Source organism: Scomber scombrus, chromosome 10, assembly GCF_963691925.1.
Source record: "Scomber scombrus chromosome 10, fScoSco1.1, whole genome shotgun sequence".
NCBI classification, from domain to species: domain Eukaryota; kingdom Metazoa; phylum Chordata; class Actinopteri; order Scombriformes; family Scombridae; genus Scomber; species Scomber scombrus.
This window is the reverse complement of record NC_084979.1, coordinates 155,057-178,302: the sequence shown is the minus strand read 5'-3', so window position 1 is coordinate 178,302 and position 23,246 is coordinate 155,057. Positions and strand designations below refer to the sequence as shown.

General features: G+C 40.5%; 1 protein-coding gene across 1 annotated transcript in view; it reads right to left on the bottom strand.

Moving 5' to 3' along the window:
• Positions 1 to 22,660, bottom strand: part of myt1a (myelin transcription factor 1a) — a 60,969-nt gene extending 38,309 nt beyond the window's left edge. Inside the window, exons 1-12 of the mRNA XM_062427901.1 lie at positions 22,606 to 22,660; positions 22,004 to 22,046; positions 21,844 to 21,912; positions 19,505 to 19,746; positions 11,358 to 12,416; positions 9,216 to 9,335; positions 8,775 to 8,865; positions 8,202 to 8,315; positions 7,879 to 8,096; positions 4,908 to 5,110; positions 4,562 to 4,777; positions 4,007 to 4,155 (exon numbers count right to left, since the gene is read on the bottom strand). Of these exons, the coding sequence (XP_062283885.1) occupies positions 4,007 to 4,155; positions 4,562 to 4,777; positions 4,908 to 5,110; positions 7,879 to 8,096; positions 8,202 to 8,315; positions 8,775 to 8,865; positions 9,216 to 9,335; positions 11,358 to 12,416; positions 19,505 to 19,746; positions 21,844 to 21,912; positions 22,004 to 22,046; positions 22,606 to 22,660 (2,579 nt within the window). The remainder of the gene's footprint in view (positions 1 to 4,006; positions 4,156 to 4,561; positions 4,778 to 4,907; positions 5,111 to 7,878; positions 8,097 to 8,201; positions 8,316 to 8,774; positions 8,866 to 9,215; positions 9,336 to 11,357; positions 12,417 to 19,504; positions 19,747 to 21,843; positions 21,913 to 22,003; positions 22,047 to 22,605) is intronic.
• Positions 22,661 to 23,246: the final 586 nt, after the last annotated feature.

The window sequence follows — 23,246 nt, the reverse complement described above, 5'->3', positions numbered from 1 at the left end:
ATCCCCGTTATTTACATAGTGGTATCTAATTAATACCAGGCCAGGAGTGTCTTGGCACGAATTCTGTGGCTGTAATTTATACTCTTTAGTTCCACCTTGTTGCAGTTTGTAGTAAAAAATATTGGTAAATGCAAATGTTTTCCTATTGGTTAGTTCAGATCATGTGACTTGTAGGTTAGAAGTCAGCCAGGAAGTGCAGTGTGCATAACTCTCTCCATGCGGTTAGGCCCGCGGTTCTCAAAGTGTGGGGTGCATCCCACTGGTGGGGAATAGAGACATGACAGGTGGGGCGCAACGAACAGGAGGAAATTTGCGTTTTTTATGCCTATCTTTATTAATGCCTTTCTTTATTGACAACAAAGACCAAACATTCAAAACATAACACCCACACAAAAACAAAGGAATCATTAATAGCCTAGCCTACATGTAGCCTAAATTATAAGAACATTAGATAGGAGACCGGGACAAAAAGGTAACCTGGAACCATAGTGCGAAAATAATGATTAACGTCAGCATGTTAATTGCAGCGGAACACAAACCTCCACATAGAGAGGTAAGAGGCTAGTGTGGGCAATAATGTTAACGTTACAAAATTGATGCATTTGACCACAAAAGTTGGCAGCCTCATACATGCGCTCATCCTCCAAAAAGATCCGAAACTCCGCTCTGAGCTCAAAGATGTGCAACAACACTTTGCTTCACTGTGAAAACAACACAGATGTATGATCAACTCCTATTTCCTCACAAAGTGCGGAGAACAGTCGCGCTATCAGGGGTTGGGTTTTGATCACATTTACCATGCTCACAACCTCTGTCACAACCTCGTTTAGTTTGGCGCTGAACTGCCTTGACGCTAGTGCTTCACTATGAATGACACACTGCGCATCTGGCTCAGTTATAGTGTGTAGTTTTTTTGCATTAGACAATTCTGTATGCAACTCTGTATGAAGCCATTTGTGCTTTACAGTTCACTGCTACAGCTTTTACCATGCAGTTCTCCAGCTGCCTATTTATTTATATTTGATCTGAAGCACCTACTGATTTTAGTTCTGCTGAAGAGGGCCAGTTTACTGAGATGACCTCTGACTACACCCTGAGGCTGAAGTTTACAGCTCAGTGGTATTTTCTGGGGCTTGAAATTTGTGGGGAATGACAGAAGGGTTAGCCATTAAGATCTTCTCCTGTTTTCCTTTTCGTGTGTGCCTCGGAGAGCCTGTGCTTGTAAGTTTGTCACTTTTTTCATGTTTTGTGCATGTCTGCAAATAATTTGGAAGTCATATGTTTAGAGTTAAAAACGAACTATTTTGTGATCATTTGTTAAGGTTAAATATGATAACATTAAAATGCCATGCTAACCTGAATGTAGGTTATTGTCACAGCATATGTATGGAGAATATTAAGCATTGTGAATTCATTTTGAACAGTTTGTAACCAAAGCATTATACTTTGTATTTATTTCAGTTTTACAAAAAAGAATGGAAAGAAAAGAAAAAAGGACTCCGTAAAACAGTTCAACTTTATTCCCGCATTCGACTTTCTCTGAATACTGCATGTTAGCTATCTGTCAGTTTTGTGCGTAGACGTTACACGCGTAAGGGACAGAATAGACGCTAATGAGCCAATTAAATCTGTGAAATCAGACGCACAGAGAGACCCGACTATCACTATACTATACACACGGAGAAAAGAACATTTTATGGTTTAAGTAAAGTTTAAAAGTAAAAAGGATTCTTTTTTATTTTTCTAAAACTAGCAAATCAAAAGCTTCATTTTTAAAATACCATCTTTATTTGATATAAGAAAAAAATATTTGTTTATCTTATTCTTTTTTATTCTTATTTTATTTATTTTATTATTTATTTGAATCCCACAGGTTCAGTGTAAATACTAGTAAATGTTGTTGCCATATTCCAGAATTCTACTGTATTTATTTGACAGTCTACAATTTACCCACTAGACACAGATGGACACTGATGGAACTACAATGCTACTTCAAGGTACTGAAAAATCACACAGACGTTATGATGTTCCGGACTTTCACTTGAGGAAATGTTCACAAAATGGACCTCAGTGAATTTTTATTGAATACCCCTGGTTTACAATGATGCTGGAACTTTGCTCTCCATTATAATGTGAAAAAAACAACAAAGGTAGCAGACCTTGTAGGCTTCAGATATGCAGTCAAACTGTGTGTCTCTGCCACAGCACAACAAAAGCTGGTCATCTCCAATCCTACCTCAACATCAGTGGCAACGCCCTCACCTAGTTTAAATTTTATCTCACTGACCAACAACAATTCATCAAGATCAATAACTGCACCTCCTCCACCGCCCCCCTGTACCATGGTGTCCCTCAAGTTTCGGTGCTTAGTCCCCTCCTCTTCATCCTCTACCTCCTACCCCTCGGTGACAACATTCGTCCACAATCTCCATTTCTGCTGTTACGCTGATGACATTCAACTTTACATCTCCACTAAAACTATCTCTGCTCCCACCTACACATCTCTTATTAACTGTCTGATTTAAATTAAACTCTGGATGCAAAAAACCTTTCTTAAACTCAACTGTGACAATTCAGAACTCATCATTGGCTCCAAATCCCTCACACAGACTTTCCATCAACATTGATAACTCCACCCTGTCTCCCTCCCCTCACATCCGCAAACTCGGTATGATATTCGACATTAATCTCACATTCAAACCCCACATCAATCAGATAACCAAAACTGCATTCTTCCAACTCTGTTACATCTCTCGGTTTTTCAGCTGCTGAAACCCTCATTCACGCCTCTGTCACTACCCACCTAGACTACTGTAACAGCATTCCCTTCTGTTCCATCTCCAAAGCCCTCAATAAACTCCATTACATCCAAAATTCTGCTGCACAACTCCTCACTCAAACCTGTTCAAATGACGATATCACCCATGTCCTTCAGAACCTCCAATGGCTCCCCATCCCTCACCGCATCCAATATAAACTGCTTCTCCTCACCTTTAAATCCCTCCACAACCTCGCCCCCTTATTGATTGTGTTTTCATTTATTCGGTATGGTTTTATTGTTTTAATTTCTTTGATTATGTAAAGCATCTTTGAGTATTGTTTTAGTATTATTAATTATAATTAATTAATGTGTATTAATTAATAAATAATTATTATTATTATTATCTGTGAACTATTGGAAATTGAGCTTCTGTTGGTGTTGGTTGGTGCAGTTTGGCCTGTAAATAGGTACATTTGTTATAGTAATTTGTTTTGGTGTTGGAAAGGTGATCACTCAGAACAACTTTGTGTTGATTTGCAGTGACCCTTCCCTCTAAGTGGGCAAGTGGGCCAGCAAAATGGCCCCCACAGCATAACAGAGGGGTCAAGCATCCAGGCCTGTACCATGCTCTTGGTGTATTCCACACATGCACTCACACAGTTGTTGAGAAAAAGTGAACAATGACTAATCTGAACTTTTTGTAGACCATTGTAGACCACAATTTCTGACCCCATTACTGATGTCTTCCCGATAGATGTAATTGCAGATGTCACTTTAGTTACTGTTCCTATTGAAACACCAGCCAGTGGAGCAGTTTTTATGACTGTAGCTCCTCCCATCTGTTCCCCAGCAATCTACCCTCCTTCAAAGGTACCTCGATCTTTTCTGCGTGCCATCTCAAAACAAATCAGATCAACAGGGCCTGCTCAGCATTTTTATGCCACAGAGCATGATTGGATGTTAATCGCTTGATTGTGCCATGCAGTGCCCCTTTGTAAGCATTTGCAGTTATTATGTTTCTCCACACATTTATTCATGTTTTTCCTTTAATTTGTCCATAGCGACCATAACATGAATTCATCACTTGGGGCTGTAAACCATAATCAGCAGTGATATTTCATCATAATTTTTATACATCAGAAATGTGATGAATGGTTAGTTTATTCGAAAGTGACATAGGGTGTGTTTAAGGATAAAAGAAAAAGAATAGTAACAGTAAATTATATCCTAAGAGTTGTGACTTACACAAGAATTTCCTTTTTGCTGTCTTTGGGCTGAAACTTGACCTTGAAGCTGCTGGTGGTGACCTCACCAGGGTACTTCCTGTCCTCCAGGTTTTCCTGATCCTCGTCCTCACCATCAGATGAAGTGTATGAGGGAGCTGTATACTCCACCTGGAGAAAAGTAAAATATTGGTTACCCCATAACATATACACATACAGGTAACACCCAATGCATGACTTTGTTTTTCCACTTAAATATTTATTATCAAAGCTTTTCTAATATTGCATAACGGTATGAATTGAAAAAAACAAAAACAAACAAAAAACAACCTGTTGGCTAATAACAGTATTAACTAAGTATCTACACATTCTTAAGAGAAATTAGATCGATGCTGTAACATTCACTGCTTAGGGACCTAAGATCCTTGTATTTGTTATCTACCATTTCCCAAAAAACGTTACCCAGTGCATGATTTTGATGGAACGTTGCTATTTGAACATTTGGGGTAACCCCCTCTCCTGCTATCTGTTTGTTCCTCCCCACAGTAATGGGGATTGAACAAGGCTTGAACTCTACCTCATCATGGTCCTCCTCCTTGACTCTGCCTGCTGTGGTGAAGTCTAGTGGCCCCTCCCACTCTGGCTGAGTGTGGCCCTGAGACAACGTGGCTCCAATATGTTGAGAGGATGAAGATGAGGACGATGAGGGCTCTGGAGACTGCATGCCCTCCCTCTTGTTTTTCTTCATGCTGAGGTCTAAGGTACCATTCTCGTCTACTTCGATGTCCGGCTCCTAAAGGTTTCAAATGCACAGTCAGGGCAAGTGAAGTGATGAAAATAACAGAGACCATGAGAAGGCCACACAGTTGAACTGTTGTAATCTTAGTGAGTCCCAAGCAGAGTGTGACTGAAAGCCAGTGTACCTTCGTGCAGGGTTCCCTGGGCTTGGTGCTGAGGCTCTCGGGTCTCTCCCAGCAGCGGGTGGAGAGGTTGAGGATGGCTGTTGCTGCCATGTGGGCTGCCTCAGCGTCTTGACTGTAGTCAAACCCACTGGAGGATGAAGCGCTCTTACAAAAGCCTCCTGGCACACTGTGACTGGGGGATGAGGCCTCTGGGAAGGATTTAGCTGTGTGGGGAAAACGCACAGTGAACTTACTGTAAAATGTAATTTACCAGTTACTGTGTAGTAATGCTACATGTTCTGATAAATGGGGCTAAATTAGCTGCCACTAGGAGCTTAAAGGGTAGGTTCACAATTTCTGCCCATATTACCATTGAAACAGGTTTTGCTTGCTATAATCATTCCTCCTGTTCATACTGTCTATTAGAAGACCCCATTCTGTGCTTTCAGTGTAGGTGACAGTAATTCATTTTGCATTCATTTTGCAAAAATGTCATCTGATGTTTTTCTGTCGCTCACATGAGGCTTCAACTGTTCAAATTACTAAAATCAAGAGGATATCTTCCCATGTTGCAGCCTTTTATTGCAAATGTCCCTGTTTGTGTTTATCCATCCTCCACAGTTCAACAAAAACACTGTCCAGGAGAGCACAAAGAGCCTCATATAAATTCATGATAACATTTGAAAACTTCTTTACACAAACAAAATAAAAACATGTAATACACACACACCTGAAGGGGTGTGAATTCTATCAAGCGTCAAACAGCGAGTATCAAAGTTCACTGTTGATCTCTCAATAGCATACATAAACACAGAAAGGGAGCACCAGGACCCTTCCCCCAAGCCAAAAGGAGGATCAACCAAAATACAAACCCCTTTGGATTCTCATCCCTCATTGTCTAAGAGACACCTGACGTCATTTCCAGCTGCTGACGTCACCGGAGCTTCAAAAAGAGACGTGCAAGGCTTGTTCGCTCTCTATTTGCTCTTCTTACCGGTCTGTGTTGCAGTCAGGGCACAAAGCTGTCCTTGCGAACTGCCAATGGCTGAGAGAAGACGGCACGCACGTGTCTCCCCTTTTGTTTCCTTTTCCTTTAGAAGCTTCTTCCAGCTCGCTGGCCGAGCAGGAAAATCCGTATTGCCCCTGAACACGCTATTTAAACCGATCCAACAGAGCCATCGATCACAGACTCCGGACAAACTTCCTGCAGAAGAAACTTAGGGAGACCCCCTCGTATTGGTCACCCACGGATTCAACCGTGGACGACCAATACCCACGAGAATTGTTGACGACAAGGCTGATCTTTCCGCCATAGAGCCGAAATCGGCACCGCTTCAGCCGAGGATCAGGACAGCGCTGGCTTGGGGACCGCATCGAAATGTCCTACAGACTTGAACCCCACACAGCTCGCATCACGCTGCATACATATGTACAAGTAGATCAACGAATAATAAGAGGTTGCTCGTCTGGGCAGAGCTAAACGTTGTGTTTATAATGCTAGTTAGCATTTTATATCACTGCTGCATAGGCTTGTGTTTTGGGACCATCACGTCCCTTTGCCATTTTGTGTTTATCCCATCAGGATAAATGTTGTTAAAGCTACCGTTAAAGGATAGTAAGCTCCTTCAACAATCCGCCTGCGCATGCACAGATCCCTGTTGCGCGCGCCCAGAGCTGCTTTGTTTAGCCAGCATATATAACATGTGCCACAGCCTCCACGCAGTGCACACATTTATCTGTGTACAAGGCCTCTTTCTCTCTCTCTCTCACTCTCTTGATCGCCATCTTCCCTCACTTCTCTCTCTCTGTCTCTCTCTCTGTCTTACTAACCCCCCACACACGTACACACTACACATATGCACATCCTGCATCACACAGCTGTTGGTGAGGTTACAAAGGAAAGCTTAGCTACATCCTAGCCTCATCCTCAGCCACGTGTGTTACTGCTTAGCCGGTGTGTTTGGGAGCGTGACCACGAGTCGGCACCATTGCTTTATTTTTGTCCAGCAGAAACGGCCCCCGTATCCTGCCTGCACACACGCACTCTCATACACGCCTGTTTATTTGTATAGACTTGTTTATAGATAGCTGTTTAATGTTTTTTTTATTAGTATAGTGGTAGAACAATTCATAACAATACATGGATTAACTTGTTAATTGAGAGTTTGTTAATAAATTGTCTATGGCTTTAAAGAGAAGTGTTTTGTGATCATTTTGTATGTGTTATTATGATAAGTGGCTGATCAAAATAGTCAGAGCTCGAACTCTACTCTCTCACTTTTCTAATTTTTATGATTGATTGAGGCTAATTTAACTATTTGGTTATTGTTTACGCTTTCCAGGTGTTGCCCTAAATTAATAATTAGTATTTGGTCTCTAATTTCTTATTAATAATTAATAATTATTTATGATAATTATTTGTCATTATTAATAACCAATTTTAGGGTGCCCTGTAGTGAGGATACCCAACATTTTTGGGGTGCCCCGTAGTGAGGCTACCCCTATATATATATATATATATATATATATATATATATATGTATTTATATAAATATGTGTAAATATATAGTATTTATATATGAGGGTTTTTTTGTCTATTTTTCATCCACCATTGTTACTCATGAAGACTGTTATATGTAGTTGAAAGCACCAGAAAAATCGAGGCCATATTGTCAAACTGCTATTGAGAAGGTCAAGAGTGAACTTTGACACTCCGTTTGACGCTTGATAGTTATTTTCATGTGCTGTAGCTAATAATGAGTTGTACAATTGTGTGCGCAACATGGAGATAAAAGTGTGTGGCTCCGGAGTGCCCTGGTTGCCGAGTGGTTGCTAAGCAATTGTCCTGGTTCAAGTCCAGTGAGGGATATGTGTTGAAAGTCATACCTTGTTTCCTGTCGGCCTCCTTGCCAGTAACTGTCCAATTAAGACAAAGTGACCAAAGCATAATCCGACAAAAAAAAAAAAAAAAAAAAAAAAGTGTGGAGCTTACATTTGAAGGCTTTGGGTGACGTTTCAGTGGCACTGGATGGCTTTGGAATAAGCATACGCTTTCCAAACACCTGGACATCAAAGCTTGCATAGTCAAAGGACACCTTAGAATATTTCTCCAGTTCCTTGGCCAGGTTGGCTCGAGGTGTGGTGGTCACTGTGTTGGGCCGGTAGCTACCATACTGAGGAATCTCTAACTGCTTCACAAAACACATGGGCCTGGAGGAAAAAAAAGTTGTAACATGAAAATCATTGTGAGATGTATTCTAATGTATTTATGGATTGATACACTGAATGAAAAAACACCTGGCTTGTGTGTCTCACCTGAGCACTCTGTCAGAGTTGGATGAGGGTTCATTGCCTGAAGCCTGTAAATGCAACTGCTTGTCCTGGTTTTTGTTCAGCTTAGCCGCTGCTGCAATGGGGCAGCCGGACAGACTGACAGGAGTGACATATACAAATGCATTTAATGGAATAAAACTTTCATAAAAAAGGCTGACAGTTAATAAGCACACAGTGTAATCATGTTAGTAGTATTAGATGAGATTGTGTCACCCAGTATTTAGTTCAAATGTTTAACCTCTTCATGTATGATTAGTTCTAGGTCAGTCATGTCGGAATCTGACTCCAAAGGCCCTAAAACTAAATATGGACCACTACTGGAAATAGAAAACTCAAGTTCAGCATAGGTTATAGGAAAACATGGATGTCACATGTCACACCTATAATTTACTCATATCAAAAAAGAGAAAATGTCAGAATTCTGTCCGACTATAATCATTTCTTGTGACTTTTTCTTCTGTTTGTGATAACTACCATGTCAGTCAGTTGAGTGTATTTTATTCATCTATATTGCGTATGCTTTTGTGTGTATGTGGGTGTGTGTACTTTATGAACCTGCGGTGTGTGTTGCGGTTACTGTTGACATGGCCTTGGCCTGTGCAGCCAGGGGTTGGACACTTCAAGACGTTCTCATGCATGGCCAGAACTGCAGACACACAGCAGACACAGGGCATTCAGCGGTCAGTCTGTTTAGTCTGTTGTAGCTGGTTTCACATTGCAAGCAGCAGCAAGAACAATACAGTTTCGTTCAAACAGTAAAATAGTAAAGTTAGTGGTATTAGTACTTTAGCAGAACTAGTGACGGTAAGAGAAAGAAATAATCAAATTAACAAAATATCGCTGGGTTTTGACTCTCAAAGATTTCAATATGCTATATATCCTATAAAAAATGTTAAACAGAGAAGTCCACAGTATGTATCTATTTTAGTGACAGGATCTGCATCAGGAGTGTGGGATTGGTTTACTCCTGGTGTATAGAAGATAATGTGTACTCACTCTCTGGAGGGATTCTGTCTTTGTGAGGACATCCAGATAGACTGCGGTGATGAGGGTACAGCCCAGTCACATGACCTGTCCCGTCACACCCTGGGGTTGGACATTTGACTTCCCTCTTCTCTGAATACAAGAGAGTAGGATTTAGATGACTATGGTAATGAATTAAAGCAAAAAATTAGGTTCAGACCTGATATCAAGCATTATTCTTATTCTTATTCGTATTCTTTTTCTTATTATTAGTATTATTATCATAATCATTATTAGCATCATTAAAAGTGGCTACTGTACCATCATGCTTGTTTGTGTATATTTGATGCATCATTAATAGGTATCTTAATATAATTTTCATCATGTGTCAAAAAATTGGATGCTTTACATGCAAAAATAACAGCTAACATTTTAGAAAAAAACACTTGTCTGTTTGACAACAACTACAACAGACAGCAAAATAGACTGTGAACACTTTTATTAAACACAATATGTAGTTTTCTGCCAATAGTGGTCTCTTAATCAAAGCAATATTTTTTTTAAATGATTCAAAGTTTGATGATGTCGTAAAGTAGCGTGGGATCATGGGAATTGTCTTCATTGTTAAACATCCACCTGCTTGCTGTAAAGATGTTGCTTTGCAGTCACCATCTTTCATTTAGGATTCCTTCAGTGTCATAATTCAGGTTTGTACCATGAGCTGAATTATAAACAGAGGTCTCCTCCTCTCCAAAGAGCAGATTAACATTAAAAAGAGCCAAGCTGCCAGTGGTATTTGCTCAGATTGTTTCACTGATAACTTATGATCAAGATGACGTCAATCCTTCAACCAGTTAAAAGATATAGTTGAAAACAACCAAGTGAATCATAAAAATTTGTCTTAAAACTGGACTTAAAGTAAATTTATGAAAACTTCTGGCAGACAACCACAATGTGCAAAGGCAACATGCTACCTAAAAGATCTTGATCAGTATCTTGATAAAAATGCATTTCTTTTGGTTTGAAACTTGTTGGAAACATTTGGGATAATTTTAGTACACATCTCAACACAATATATAACATAGGTAGGTCTAGTCATTTTTAGACATGCGGAAAATGCAGGAAAGTTACATATTGGGCATATTGAATTTAATGCAGAGAATCTATATGTTATATCAATCTATAAGTTGCTCATCACAGCCACATGTCCTCCTGAATAGTAAATCAAGAGCTACAGGCCACACTTTGACCAGAACTGTTGATTTGTATTAGAAACTGTACAGAATAATTAACCATAACTGACAAGTTTCATGTGAACAAGAGCACAGATGCTTCTGTGGTTATGTGTAATTGACAGACGGTGTGTTTTATTGACAGTATGCAACAACATTCCAGGTGGTGGATGACCCAAGATTGTAGTGCACTACTTGATTGGCATTACTGCACTCTCCACTGCTCCTGGTGCAGTATTGTTGTATCAGCTCATCGGTACAACAATATGCTTTGTACCCCTGGAAGGCACAAAAATAGGGCCTAATATGTTCCTTTAAGAATTAAGATAATTAATTTCCCTCTCAGGCTTAATAAGCCATTAAAAACCCATTGGAACATCAAAATGCCTTGTCCAACACAAACAAACATAAAAAAAAATGTTTCACGGGACATGAGCAAATGATTCGTCTGATGCTGTGGACACATCTTGAGTGATGTTCCTGTTATCATCAGGCACTCTACCGATTTGGCATTACCCTCCTGTAATACTTTTGGACTCATGATGAACAGAAAAAAGCAGACAAAAACACACATTCAAAACCCACTACCACAGTGCTACTTCATTCAGTTGAGTGCACCCCCTACACTCTACACTACCCGGTTTATCTTCATTTTCAGACTTCAGTCCCACCCAACACTGACCCATGTTATATCACTATCACTTTCAGGAATTTAACAATTTTCACACAGCTCCCTCTGGAGAAAATAAAAGCTTCTTATAAATTATTTCACAAAGAACAGCAGGAATCATGCTGATGTGTGGAATCAGTGGAGGCCCCTTGTCAAAATTGCATCATCAAACGCGTGAGAAATATGGCATTTACCAAACATAGAAATATGAGACAAAATCCCTACACTGTTACATACAGTAAATGTGAAATATTGAAGGAAATAGAAGTGTACCTTTGCTGAAGTGAGCGGTGCGGCGGGCCACAGCAGCAGGCTCAGAGCTCTTGCTGGAGCTGCTGTATGGTTGGTAGTCTGGAGAGCCCCTGACCTCCTGACCCCCCTGCACCTCCTCAGCCTTCAGGGCAATGGCCTGCTCCAGCAGCCCCAGGTTCCCTCGAGTCATATCCCAGTTCTCTGAGTCATCTGTGATTCCTGATCCCTCTGAGACACGATCCAGCTCCTCTCCTTCTTCCTCCTCTTCTTCTTCTTCCTCTTCTTCCTCCTGCTCCTCCTCCTCCTCCTCATCATCCTCTGAGCAGACTTCTATCACCACTGTAGTTGGAGAGGCTTTGCTGGAGTATTGGTCATCCTCTTCCTCCTCCATCACCTCACCTGCTTGCTTCCCCTGCCTCTCATCATCATCCTCCTCCTCTCTGTCCTCCTGCTCTTCATACTCCTCCTCTTCCTCAGTCACAGGAGTGCAGACCTTTTCTTCCCTGAGAGACACCTCAGCATCAGATCCCAGAATGTGTGGACTTAAGGAGTACGGTGTGTCAACCTCTTGTTGGACCTTCTCCTCTAATTCCTCTTTTTCCTCCATCTCCTCCCTCTTGCTCTGCTCAACTGCAGATTCTTTGGTCTGGTGGTTGTAATCTCCACTGGAGTACTGATGATCAGAATTTTCCTGACTTATCAACTGTCTTTCTACCTCCCTCTTCTCTAAAATGCTCTTTTGTCTTTCCTCCTGCTCTTCCTCATCTTCTGCTTCATTTTCCTCCTCTTCTTCTTTTGTCTCTTTAAGCTCAATTCTCTCAGTTTCTTCTTCGGGTTGCTCGAATGGCTCATTCTTTTTCACCAACTGACCCTCCTCCTCCTTGCCCTGTGTTTCCTCCTGCTGATGATCATTGGTCAGTTGGGGTTCTGTTATCACCTTCTCTTCCTCACTAGTTTTATCACTTTCAGTTTTGTTCTCAGTCTCTGAGGTAACGCCTTCGTTTTTGTCATCTTCAGCCAGAGGACAAACTGCTTCTTCTGCTGCTTCTGTGTCCTCTGTGGTCACCTGTGAGCAGTCTGCTATGGATTCAAAGTACAAATGAATCTTCTGGTTTATTGTTCTCATCTCTACATCATAACTTTCAACTAAAGACATGGATTGTGAATTAACCTGTTGCTGACTTTATCTGATGTGTTAGAATTAAAGGATAGTTCAGTGTCTTAAAACAACAGTCAGGTGCCCATATGAACACTGAAAGATGGTTTCCTCCCTGTAATAATTATTTCTGTCAATACTGGTTATTAAAAGACCCCTTTCAAATGTGCTTTCAATGACAGTGATGGGGGCCAAAACCACAGTGTATCAACACAGCCATCCTTCCATCTATTTTCCATCGCTTATACAGGGTCACAGTGGTACGAGACTGAGCAAGGAAAACCAGAAATCGTTCACCCCAGCATTCTGAGGCCAGACAAGATATGTAGTCCTTCCAGCATGTTCTGTGTCTGCTGTCTGTGTCTGCAAAGTCTCTTACCAGATTGACATGCCTGGAACACCTCCAGTGCTCAAACCACCTCCTTTCCATGTGAAGGAGCAGCAGCTCTATTCCCAGGCTCCTTTGGTCCCCGGATGTCCGAGTTCCTCACTCTGTCTTTAAGCCTGAGCCCGAACTTGTATAGGAGTTGTAATTGTACAACTTGTATAACCCTGTACTTGGCCTTGTATGTGTTTTTTTTAAATGATTTTTTGGGGGTGGCTTTTTATGCCTTTATTCAGACGGTATCTGGCAGAGAGGCTGACAGGAAACAGGGAGAGAGAGAGGGGAATGACCTGCAGCATTCAAACCAGGGACGCTGCGATTATGTGGCATGTGCTCTAACCACTCGACCACCAGGGCACGTGTATGTGTTTTTGTGTATTTCTTGACCCTGTATGTTGTGGGATTGTTTAAAGTATATTGTGTGTGGTCGAGTGGTTAGAGCGCATGCCACATAATCGTAGTTTGAATCTGGCAGGGGACCCACGCTGCAGGTTAAACCCCTTTCTCTTTCCCTGTTTCCTGTGTCGGCACCTCTGCCAGTTAGTATCTAAATAAAGGCAAAAAAGTATATTGCTGATCCGTCAAGACAAATTCTGTGTGTATTAGGTAATAAAAGTGATTCTGATTCTGATTCTATCTGCAATCTCATTCTTTCAGTCACTACTCAAAGCTTATGACCATAGTCAATGGTTGGGACATACATCAACTGGTAAATTGAGAGCTTTGCCTTGTGGCTCAGTCCACCATTTTCTGGCAGAGCACCGTGGACTGGTAGAGGTGCTGAGTCTCCTCCCAGCCACTTAGAATTGAATAGAATTTGCATGACTGCAAACCATTTCAGTGCATGCTAGATCTCATGGTATGTTGAAGCAAACAGAACTACATCATCTGCAAAAAGCGAAAAAGCAATCCTGAAGTCCTCAAACCAGACTCCCTGGCTGCGTCTTGAGATTCTGTCTATGAAAATCACAAACAGAATCAAGACACCCGTTGAGAATGACTCTGACTTACTGCCAAAATGCAAACATAGCTCTCCTTGGGGCACCAAAGGGTGCAAGTCCACAAAACACATGTACACTAGCTGTGCAAACTCCCGTGACACTTCGAGCATCCTTGCAAGTCAACACATGCCAGTCTCCATGTTATACTAAAAGTCCATGCCAGCCATGACAGCCCAAAAATGTCCAGAGCATTTAGCATGTCAGGGCAAATCTCATCCATGCCCAGTGCCTTGCCACTCAGTAGCTTTTTTCACTACTCAAGAGACCTCTGCTAGGCATATTGAGTGAGGTTTCCAACTTTGTCTCATTGGTCTGGTTTAGGAGATCCTCAAAATGTTCATTCCACTGCACAACATGGGGTAAGTCCTGTTTCCCCTTCCTGAGTCTACGTAGTCATTTTGCACAACAATGCATTTAAAAGTTTATCTGATGCTTATATGATGCTACAGCCCTCTGAGTTAGTCATATCAAGTGGAAATCTGCCCCATTTACAGTTAAAGTAAACCCAAAGAGGGAATCCCCTCTTTGGGTTTCCTCGACAGTGTTTCCCTGATGAGTAGAAGTATGGAAACAAAAAGAGGGACTTTGGCAATAAAAAGACTGTAAAGGTGAAAGATATATACTTGAATTCATTCATTTGGATGGCTGAAACTTCACATTAGCTTAGGATAAACTTTTAAATATAGTTTTGTACATTACTTACATTTTAAGTGCATTATGAAGCTATCTTCTAATGGTCAGTATATACAGGAAGAATGATTGTGGCAAGAAAAAAAACCTATTTCACTGTTCATTTAGGCTCCTGACTGTTGCTTTAAGACATACTTGAAAATCTGTGAACATATCCTTTTATGAGGCAACGCCTAAGAGCTAGTTTGGAAAGAGTCTGTCACTACACTCAGATGCCACACCCTTCCCACTGCAATATACACACATACAGTGATGCTTTAAAATTGTTATGTTATTATTGTATCATGTATTTGTAAAGGGACTATGTACAATATTAAACATACGACATTTACATTTGATGTATTAGTAATTTTGTCAACTAAGCTCTATTTGCTCTATTGCTGCATGAATATGATCTAAAACATCATATTTCCATGCAAGTCCTAAAACAAACAAAAAAAAGAGACAAAAACCTTGCATTTGTACATTTATTCATTGAGGAAAATTATCCAGTGCTCCTTATTTGTGTGTGGCAAAAGTATGGGAACCTCTAGAATTATTCAATTATTCAATTTAATTTGAAGTGGAAATGTGTTGGGTGGCTGGAGGTTTCAGTCAATGGGATGACAATCAAGTGTGAGATTGGATGCCATGCCTTTCTTAAAGAAGAAATATCTGGGTCTTCTTCTTTGGTGTTACAGTACATCATGGTTTGGACAAAGGAGATTTGTAACTATCTTAGAAAAACAGTTGTTGAGGTTCACCAGACAGGAAAGGGTTATAAAACCATTTCTCAAGAGTTTGGACTCCAACAGTCCACTGTCAGACAGATTGTCTACAAATGGAAAACAACCAACACTATTATTACCTTGCCTTGGAGTATTCAAAATCACACCAAGAGCAAGGCGTGTAATAGTCCAGGAGGCCATAAGGGACCCCTGGGTAAAGTCTAGGGAACTAAAGGCCTCTCCTGCAGTGGTAACAGTCAGTATTCATGATTCCACCATCAAGATAACATTGAACATCAATGATATGCATGGCAGAGTTGTAAAGAAGAAATCCACATTACTGCCATCTACGGTTTGCATAAGACCTTGTGGATAAGCCAGAAGGTGACTGGAAAAATGTTCTGTGGATGGATGGGACCAACATATCATTCTTCAGCTTGAATAAGAGATATTTTTGGTGATGTTGGGCCTCAACCCAGCTGTCCAAGCCAAGGAACCGAGCCAGACCTGAAAGATGGTCTGAAACATGTCCTACTCGTTTCTTCAAGCAACACAAGTAAGAGGCTTGCTGGGGATTTCGACCGGGTCCGTCAGCGGCGCGGAACGGCTGTGCCACAGTTTAGCTCCGCCCTCTGCCCAGCATCAACTTACACCGGGAGCGTTATGGCAGCGGAGCGGATCATGCTCTGGGAGAGAAATCTGCCTTTTAAAATGAAGTTGCACTGTTAATTAATACAGTAATTACGGCAGCCCAATCAAATCCGAACGAGTGCCTTTAGTCTACCGTAATTACTGTAGTAGCAGCCAACTAAATGGCCCGATTTTGTTAACTTGCTCAAATTTAGTTGATTTGGTAATTTTCTTTGATTTTTGTGCTTATATCATGTGTCAGTAGACTACGTAGCTAGATGGTGTCTTTATCTGTCTGTTTTATTCGTGTTTGTTGCTTAAATACGGGAGGCTGCACGGGTTGTTTTATTTTGAAAGACGGAAGTTTTATTATGCCGATTCTGGGTCTGACTTCCTGTCTGGTGCGATCTGCTCTGTTGAGCTTGTCATGAGTTAGAAACGGCTCCGTCAAAAATAGAAATGCTGCGGATTGATAGCGCTGCGGCGCGGAGAACCGCTGCTGGGACGTTGCTGGGACGTTGCTGAGACGCTCCTGGTGGAAATACTCTCATTGATTATAGTGGCACCTATCAGCTCCGGTGACCGCGGCACAGCCGTAACGCGCCGCTGACGGACCCAGTGGAATTTGTCTGGGAGAAATAGGTTTCAAAAGTGTATTATTTTAGGTGTTATTGCTACCACTTTTTTTGTTGTATAGGGACAGACCATCTCTTTTGTTCTGCTAGCCTAACCCTAATCCTGAGGAGCACTAATGTTTGCTGCTTGTTGTGGTTGTGTTCATTACATTGCTCTGATTTGTCCAGCTGCTTGGACTGTTTTGTGTTAGCTTGCTATAGTGTGAGACTGTGGGTTGCATTTTATTTGATGAAATCAGAGTGTGACTGGCGAATAAGGACATCCGCATGGCACATCTCTGTGGAAATAGAAGCAAGCGCCTCTTTCTCCTTATGATTGCTGAGATCTTTTGTTCTTTAATGTCTTCACCATTTCCTCTCTACTAACCACTTGAATGTATACACACATGTGTTTAGACGTTCACACACGCTACTCTGTAGTCAGACATGTGTTGATATGTAACAGAGACGCTCTGCTTTGTACAACGCCATTGTAGTAATCAGAGGCACATTGACTGGTGGTTGCCCTAACCACAGCCACTGAACCTCAACAGAAAGTGGGTCATGCAGTGAGATAACAACCCTAAACACATGGGTCTCTCTACTAAAGAATGGTTAAAGCAGAAGAAACTTGATCATTGATTCAAAGTCATGAGCTTAATCTTAGAAAAAATGCTGTGGAAGGACCTGAAGTGAGCAGTTTATGTAAAGCCCACTGACATCCCTGAGTTGAGGCTGATATGTAAGGAGGAATTGGCTAAAACTGATGTGCAGGGTTGATTAACAGTATGATATAATGTAACATAATTAGTCATGTTTGGTTGAAGTTATTGCTGCAAAAGAGGGTCACACCAGTTACACCAGTTGCCTCACACAATATGTAACTTTGGATAATTTTCCTCAATGAATAAATTAATCAATTTTTGTGTCATTTGTTCATTTGGGTCCTCTTTATCTAGTTTTAAGACTTTTGTAAAATATGTCATATGTCATGTTTTGGGTCATATTTATGCAGAAATAGCACAATTCTTAAGGGTTCATACATTTTCAAGCAGTACCGTATTCAACTTAACCCTCCTTTTAAACATTGCTTGGTGAACCTAGATGCCAAATATGAATGTTTGACTGAGTTTACACATTATAATCCATGATTGTCTGAACTCAAATTTACTTATACGGAGTAACTACATCTTTCAATTCTGCCAGCTCCCTCCCTCCCAACAAATCCCCACTCAAAAATGTGTTGCACCTATTGTCACCCTTTTCATTGTCTGAGTTTGATATTAGAAGGCTGTTCTCACATTAATCTTTGCTCACATTAAATCTCAGTTTGAAGTATGTACCAATTAACATGATTTGTGTCATCACAACTAGTTGGAAGCCAAACATGGTTCAGTATGTTACAGAGTGGTGGAGGTAACGACTGCAATGTGTTACACCTCATTACATACACTGGGCCTGATTTACTAATGGTTCATATGTGTAAAAACTTGTGCAAACTTGTTATTACCCGCAAAAAATGTGCAAGCTGATCTACTAACGCGGTGCACTGAGGTTTACGTCTTTCAACTGTGCAAGATAGTAGGCGCTGTCCATTTAGTACATTTGCCATAATGAATATGCAATATGAGGCGTTTTTACCCCAGTGTGCAAAATAAAGGGAGGAGAAAATGAAAATATGTTATTTAGCACACATATTTGTGATTTACCAAACTCAAATGTAATTCTGCTGACAGTAACTACGTATATAAATAATACCTTTGAAGGGCAGGTTACCAGCTGCGCACGGCTCACAGATGACTTCTGTCCCTGTGAGGCACAATGACAGACGAACTGGACTGATTTTTTCCACCCATGTTAATATTTTAGGAGTGGAATATTTTTGGTTTTACTAACGACATTGATTTTGTCACTAATACTCTCACAAATGTTGTTTTTCTGGTAATATTAGTTGTTGTTATAACTCAATATATTTGTTAACCTCTTCCACTAGAACCTGATCAAATTTCATTTGGCACTTGCAGGCTTTTTGCACGTCCAAACTTTCCATTAAAGCTGCAGTATGTAGTTATGAGAAAAAAGTGGAATTAACCAGAAAATTTGAACAAGTACAACTTCAAGGTCCCTCCTTATTCCTCTCTGCTGCGCTGCAGCACTGCCTTCAAAGCCCCTCTCCACAGGAACCTGCCGTGCATACTGCACGCACGTAAAGGCTTGTCCCCACAGTAAAAGAGGAAGCCTGTTTGACTGAGTGAGAGCAAAGCAGACGCTGCACGGGGGAGGGGCGCTACTGCGTGAGAGCACTGTTTGGGGGAGGTGGGGGGAGGGCGGCTGCCAGCAGCGTGTGTACAGCGTCATTGACACTCCTCCGGGCTTTGATTGGTTTTATTCGGGAGCGGTGGACACTTGTAAATCACATTACCACCACTGGAGGGACCCAGAGACAGTGGATTTTGTCACAGTTTATCTGTATCTTGTTCTACTGTCAGATCATAATGACAATTTTAGCAAATATAACACAAAAATAGTTTCAGACTGCAGCTTTAAGACACACAAAACCCTCATTTAAATACTGCTGTCTCCACCCTGTTGCACCTGTTTTCATTTACGCAGTTATTCTAGTAGATCACCCGCAAAACGCATGCAAACTAAACACGCAATCTATTGCACAGTGCACACAATTTAGTACCCTTTATTTGGGATCTTAGTAAATCAGGCCCACTGTGCATTGTTGGAAAAAACACCCAAAAGAAAATGTTTAAAGTTCAAACTTCCTGTATCAATATGAACTTCGGAACATCTAGTTTGTGTTTCCATGCACCTTATTACTGGAATGAAAATAACTGTTCCTCTTTCAGTCTGAACTGATTTGATAATCTGACCATGAGGCCCATATTTATCTTGTTCTGACCCTATTTGCTCTCTACACATTAGCACCGTAATGTAATGGCAGTTTTGCATTTTAACTTTACTGCTTTCACTCACTTTTTATCGACACTGGCCGGCCTTTTGTTTTGTTTCTGTTTTTCTCTTTGAGGCCTTCCTCTTCGTCCTCCTCTTCATCATCTTTCTGCTCCTCCTCTTCTTCTGCTGCATCACTGTCTGCAGCAAAGCATTCATCTGCTATTTGTTTGGCAGGCTGGTTCCTCCTCTTGGGAGCAGACTGGTTCTCCTCAGCCTCAGCCTCTTCCAGCTTCCTTTTCTTCACAATCGGGCATCCCAGTATGCTTAGGAGTGTAGAGTAGGTATGTAAGTGTTGGTAAAATCTAGTTAATGGTAATGCGAAACAGCAAAATCAACAGCATGGTGTTGTTTTGTCAACACTTTAATATTGTGAGATGTAGTGCATATTGCAGCTTCTAGATGCCCGTACTGTGAAACAGTATTTGCCTCCTTCCTTATTTTTTCTGATATAAAATACAATGTAAAGTACAAAGTACAATTTTTTTAAGGGAACGTATTCTGCACATTTATAGGTTCATATCTTTATTCTGGGTCTCTGCTGGGTCTCTGCTAAAAAAAAGGAATATCTTTGTATAATTTACAGTTATTTATAGTGCTTGACCCCTGAGCCATCAGGGATAATGTTCTGCGGGCTAATGAGTGGAAAGTGGAACTTTCTGGAAGACACATTTCCCATTGTATCTTGTGTAACGTTAACACAGTGTTCCACAATTGGAACATCCTAGCAACAGTCTTACATGGTGGTGATGGTGTGGGGATGCTTTGCTGCTTCACGTTCTGGTAGACTCATCATCGTTGATGGAACCATGTATTCTGTTGTCTAGCAGAAAATCCTAAAGGAGAATGTCCATTCATCAATCTGGTTCTGAAACTCAAGTGCAGTTGGGATAGGCCAGGGGTGCCCACACTTTTTCTGCTTGCGAGCTACTTTTAAAATGACCAAGTCAAAATGATCCACCTACACTAAAAATGCAAAATATATATTTATTTATATATATATATATATATATATATATATATATATATATATATATATATATATATATATATATATATATATATATACTGAGTATACTTTATATATACAATATATGTTAGTGTACCTTGCATAACTGCATGCACCCTTATGGCACACTACAATTCCGTAAATTTTTGGTCATTACCTTACTCTGATGAATTGCACAGCCGGGACAGTAGCTGCTGGTATCCAGCCTCAAGCAAACTTCCAAATGATCAGTCATCATGTGGAAAAAGGCTGACTCACAGCTGAATAATGCAGTCAAGGAGGTAGGACATTCCCTCATATTTGGGTACTTCTCCTCTGTGAGTAAGTTCCAAAACTGTCCATGAGCCCTGGACTTCGGCTGAATGTCAGCCTGTAGTGTCAGAATCTCATCCTCCACTCCAGACGAGTTCAGGTGAAACAGTGTAGCAATTTTTGATACGAGTGAATCAACCTCAATATCTTCCCTAAATGGGTAGCACATAAATGTAGCGACTGGCTCGAGTAAAGCAAAGTCTTGAAAGTGTTTTTCAAACTCTGACGGACAATGTGTATTTTTCGTATGAAAGCATTAACTGAGCTGATCATATTGGCCACGGTTTTCTCTTTTCCTTGCAGCTTTAAATTAAGCTCATTCAACATGTCTTTAAAGTGATCTCACCCCTGGGATAGGCAGCATGATAACAATCCATGACCACCTCTGAATGCCTCTACAGTGAAACCAAAGACTGATCTCCAGTTATTGAAGTGGTTGGTTGCAGTTGTTATTGTTGTTGCCTCTAAGGTGGCACAACCAGTTGTGCCAAGTGTAAGTTTAGAGAGGCAATTACTGTTTCACACAGGTGATCTGGTCTCCCTTCTCTATTTCAATCACTTAAATTCTCAATATGAAAATGTATTTTGTGTTAAATTTAGTTTAAAAACCCTTATCCTGAAAAAATTACAAAACAATTTACATAAATACACACCACATAATGAATTAAACAAACAAACACATTGTGTCTAAGTGTAACTTGTTAAACATGTTAACATGTTATATAAGTATAAAGATATAAGTTCAGATGAAAACTGCCACATAACTGGCATATAAATCACATTTTGGTAAGAAGGCTTAATAATATTGTAATACACCTTAGTAAACATGTATCATGTAACACAGTATCCTTAGGGAAATCATCATTCTCCACCACAAAACTGTGTGTATATTTATTGTTTCAAAATTAGGGATAATAGAAATTAACATACTAATATGTCTAACTTTCACATATGGTTTTATGAAGCATGATCATACTTTTTTATGAAAAGCAGAACAATTCCTTAATCACTTGAATGTTTGTGAATTTGTACAATCACCTACCTTCTATGCCGCGAGTATCTCCCACTGACATGCCCTTTGCCATCACATCCAGGCGTGGGACAGCTGCTGCTGACATACAGCAAGGCAAGAATTAATCATCATTGTATACTCACACTTTTTACATTATGATCATTTTCTGTTGAAGCCTGAGATCACTTACCTCAACTCCTGCTTTATTTCTTGTCCCACAAGCTCTGGCGACACTGAGAGTAATACAGTAGTAGAAGAGCCATTAGAAGCAGAAATAAAAGTCATACAGAAAATATGACAGCTATAAATCTCTATAAGGCAATGATACTTTTGTTTGTGGAGTGTTTAGACATTGTACAGATCGAACATTTACATACTGTCTTCATGAGATGTGTTTCAAAACTTTGAAGCACAGCTAAATATCCAACCAAGTGGGATAATGCTGAGGGGGCCACAAACTTCCAAGGACCCAAAAAGACTACATACTTCACTTTAATATTGTGCTCACATGCTATTTATTCCTAAATAGTAGTATTCCAATATTGGAGTAGGTTTCTGGGTCTGGATCAAGATATATGGTGTGGTTTACACCTACAGCTTCCCAGCCATGTCAGCAAGGATTTCATTAATATGCAATATGTTGTGTGTGTGTGTGTGTGTGTGTGTGTGTGTGTGTGTGTGTGTGTGTGTGTGTGTGTGTGTGTGTGTGTGTGTGTGTGTGTATGTGTGTGTGTGTGTGTGTGTGTGTGTGTGTGTGTGTGTACATGTATGTGTGTGTGTGTCTATACTGACCCCGGATACCTTTGGAGCGTGTCCTTGTTCGTGTTTCTGTAGTGTCTTGGCTCATCTGAATAACAGAGGGGCATGATCAAGATTAAGATATTATTATTGATAAAGTGCAGCACTGACGATAAATAGATATAGAAACATAGAAATAGGTACTTTGATGCTGAGGCTCTTCCTTTGTGGTTGAATGGCTCTTCCCTGGTCCACTGCTGGCTCAGTAACTGACTTTTGAACTCATTTTCTGCTGGATGAAACACACACACACACAGACACACACACACACACACACACACACACACACACACACAACACACACCATTGCTGTCAGCTTGTGATGTAGAATTACTTAAAGCAGTAATTCAAAGGGGAACTACACTGATATTAGAGACACAGTGTTTTCACTTGAAAGTGGAAAATATTTCAAATGATTAAAAACATTTTGGTGTCCGGTAGGTATCTTCTCAGAGTGTATTGGGAAGGCTAGGACTCATCTGACACCCCTGCTATGAAACATTAGACCTTGCAGCTACAAAATATATATTATATATAGTGGGTGAAGAAGTACTCAGATATTTATATAAGTAAATATAAGTAAAAATACATTAAGCAGTACATATATATGTATACATACACACACATATATATAT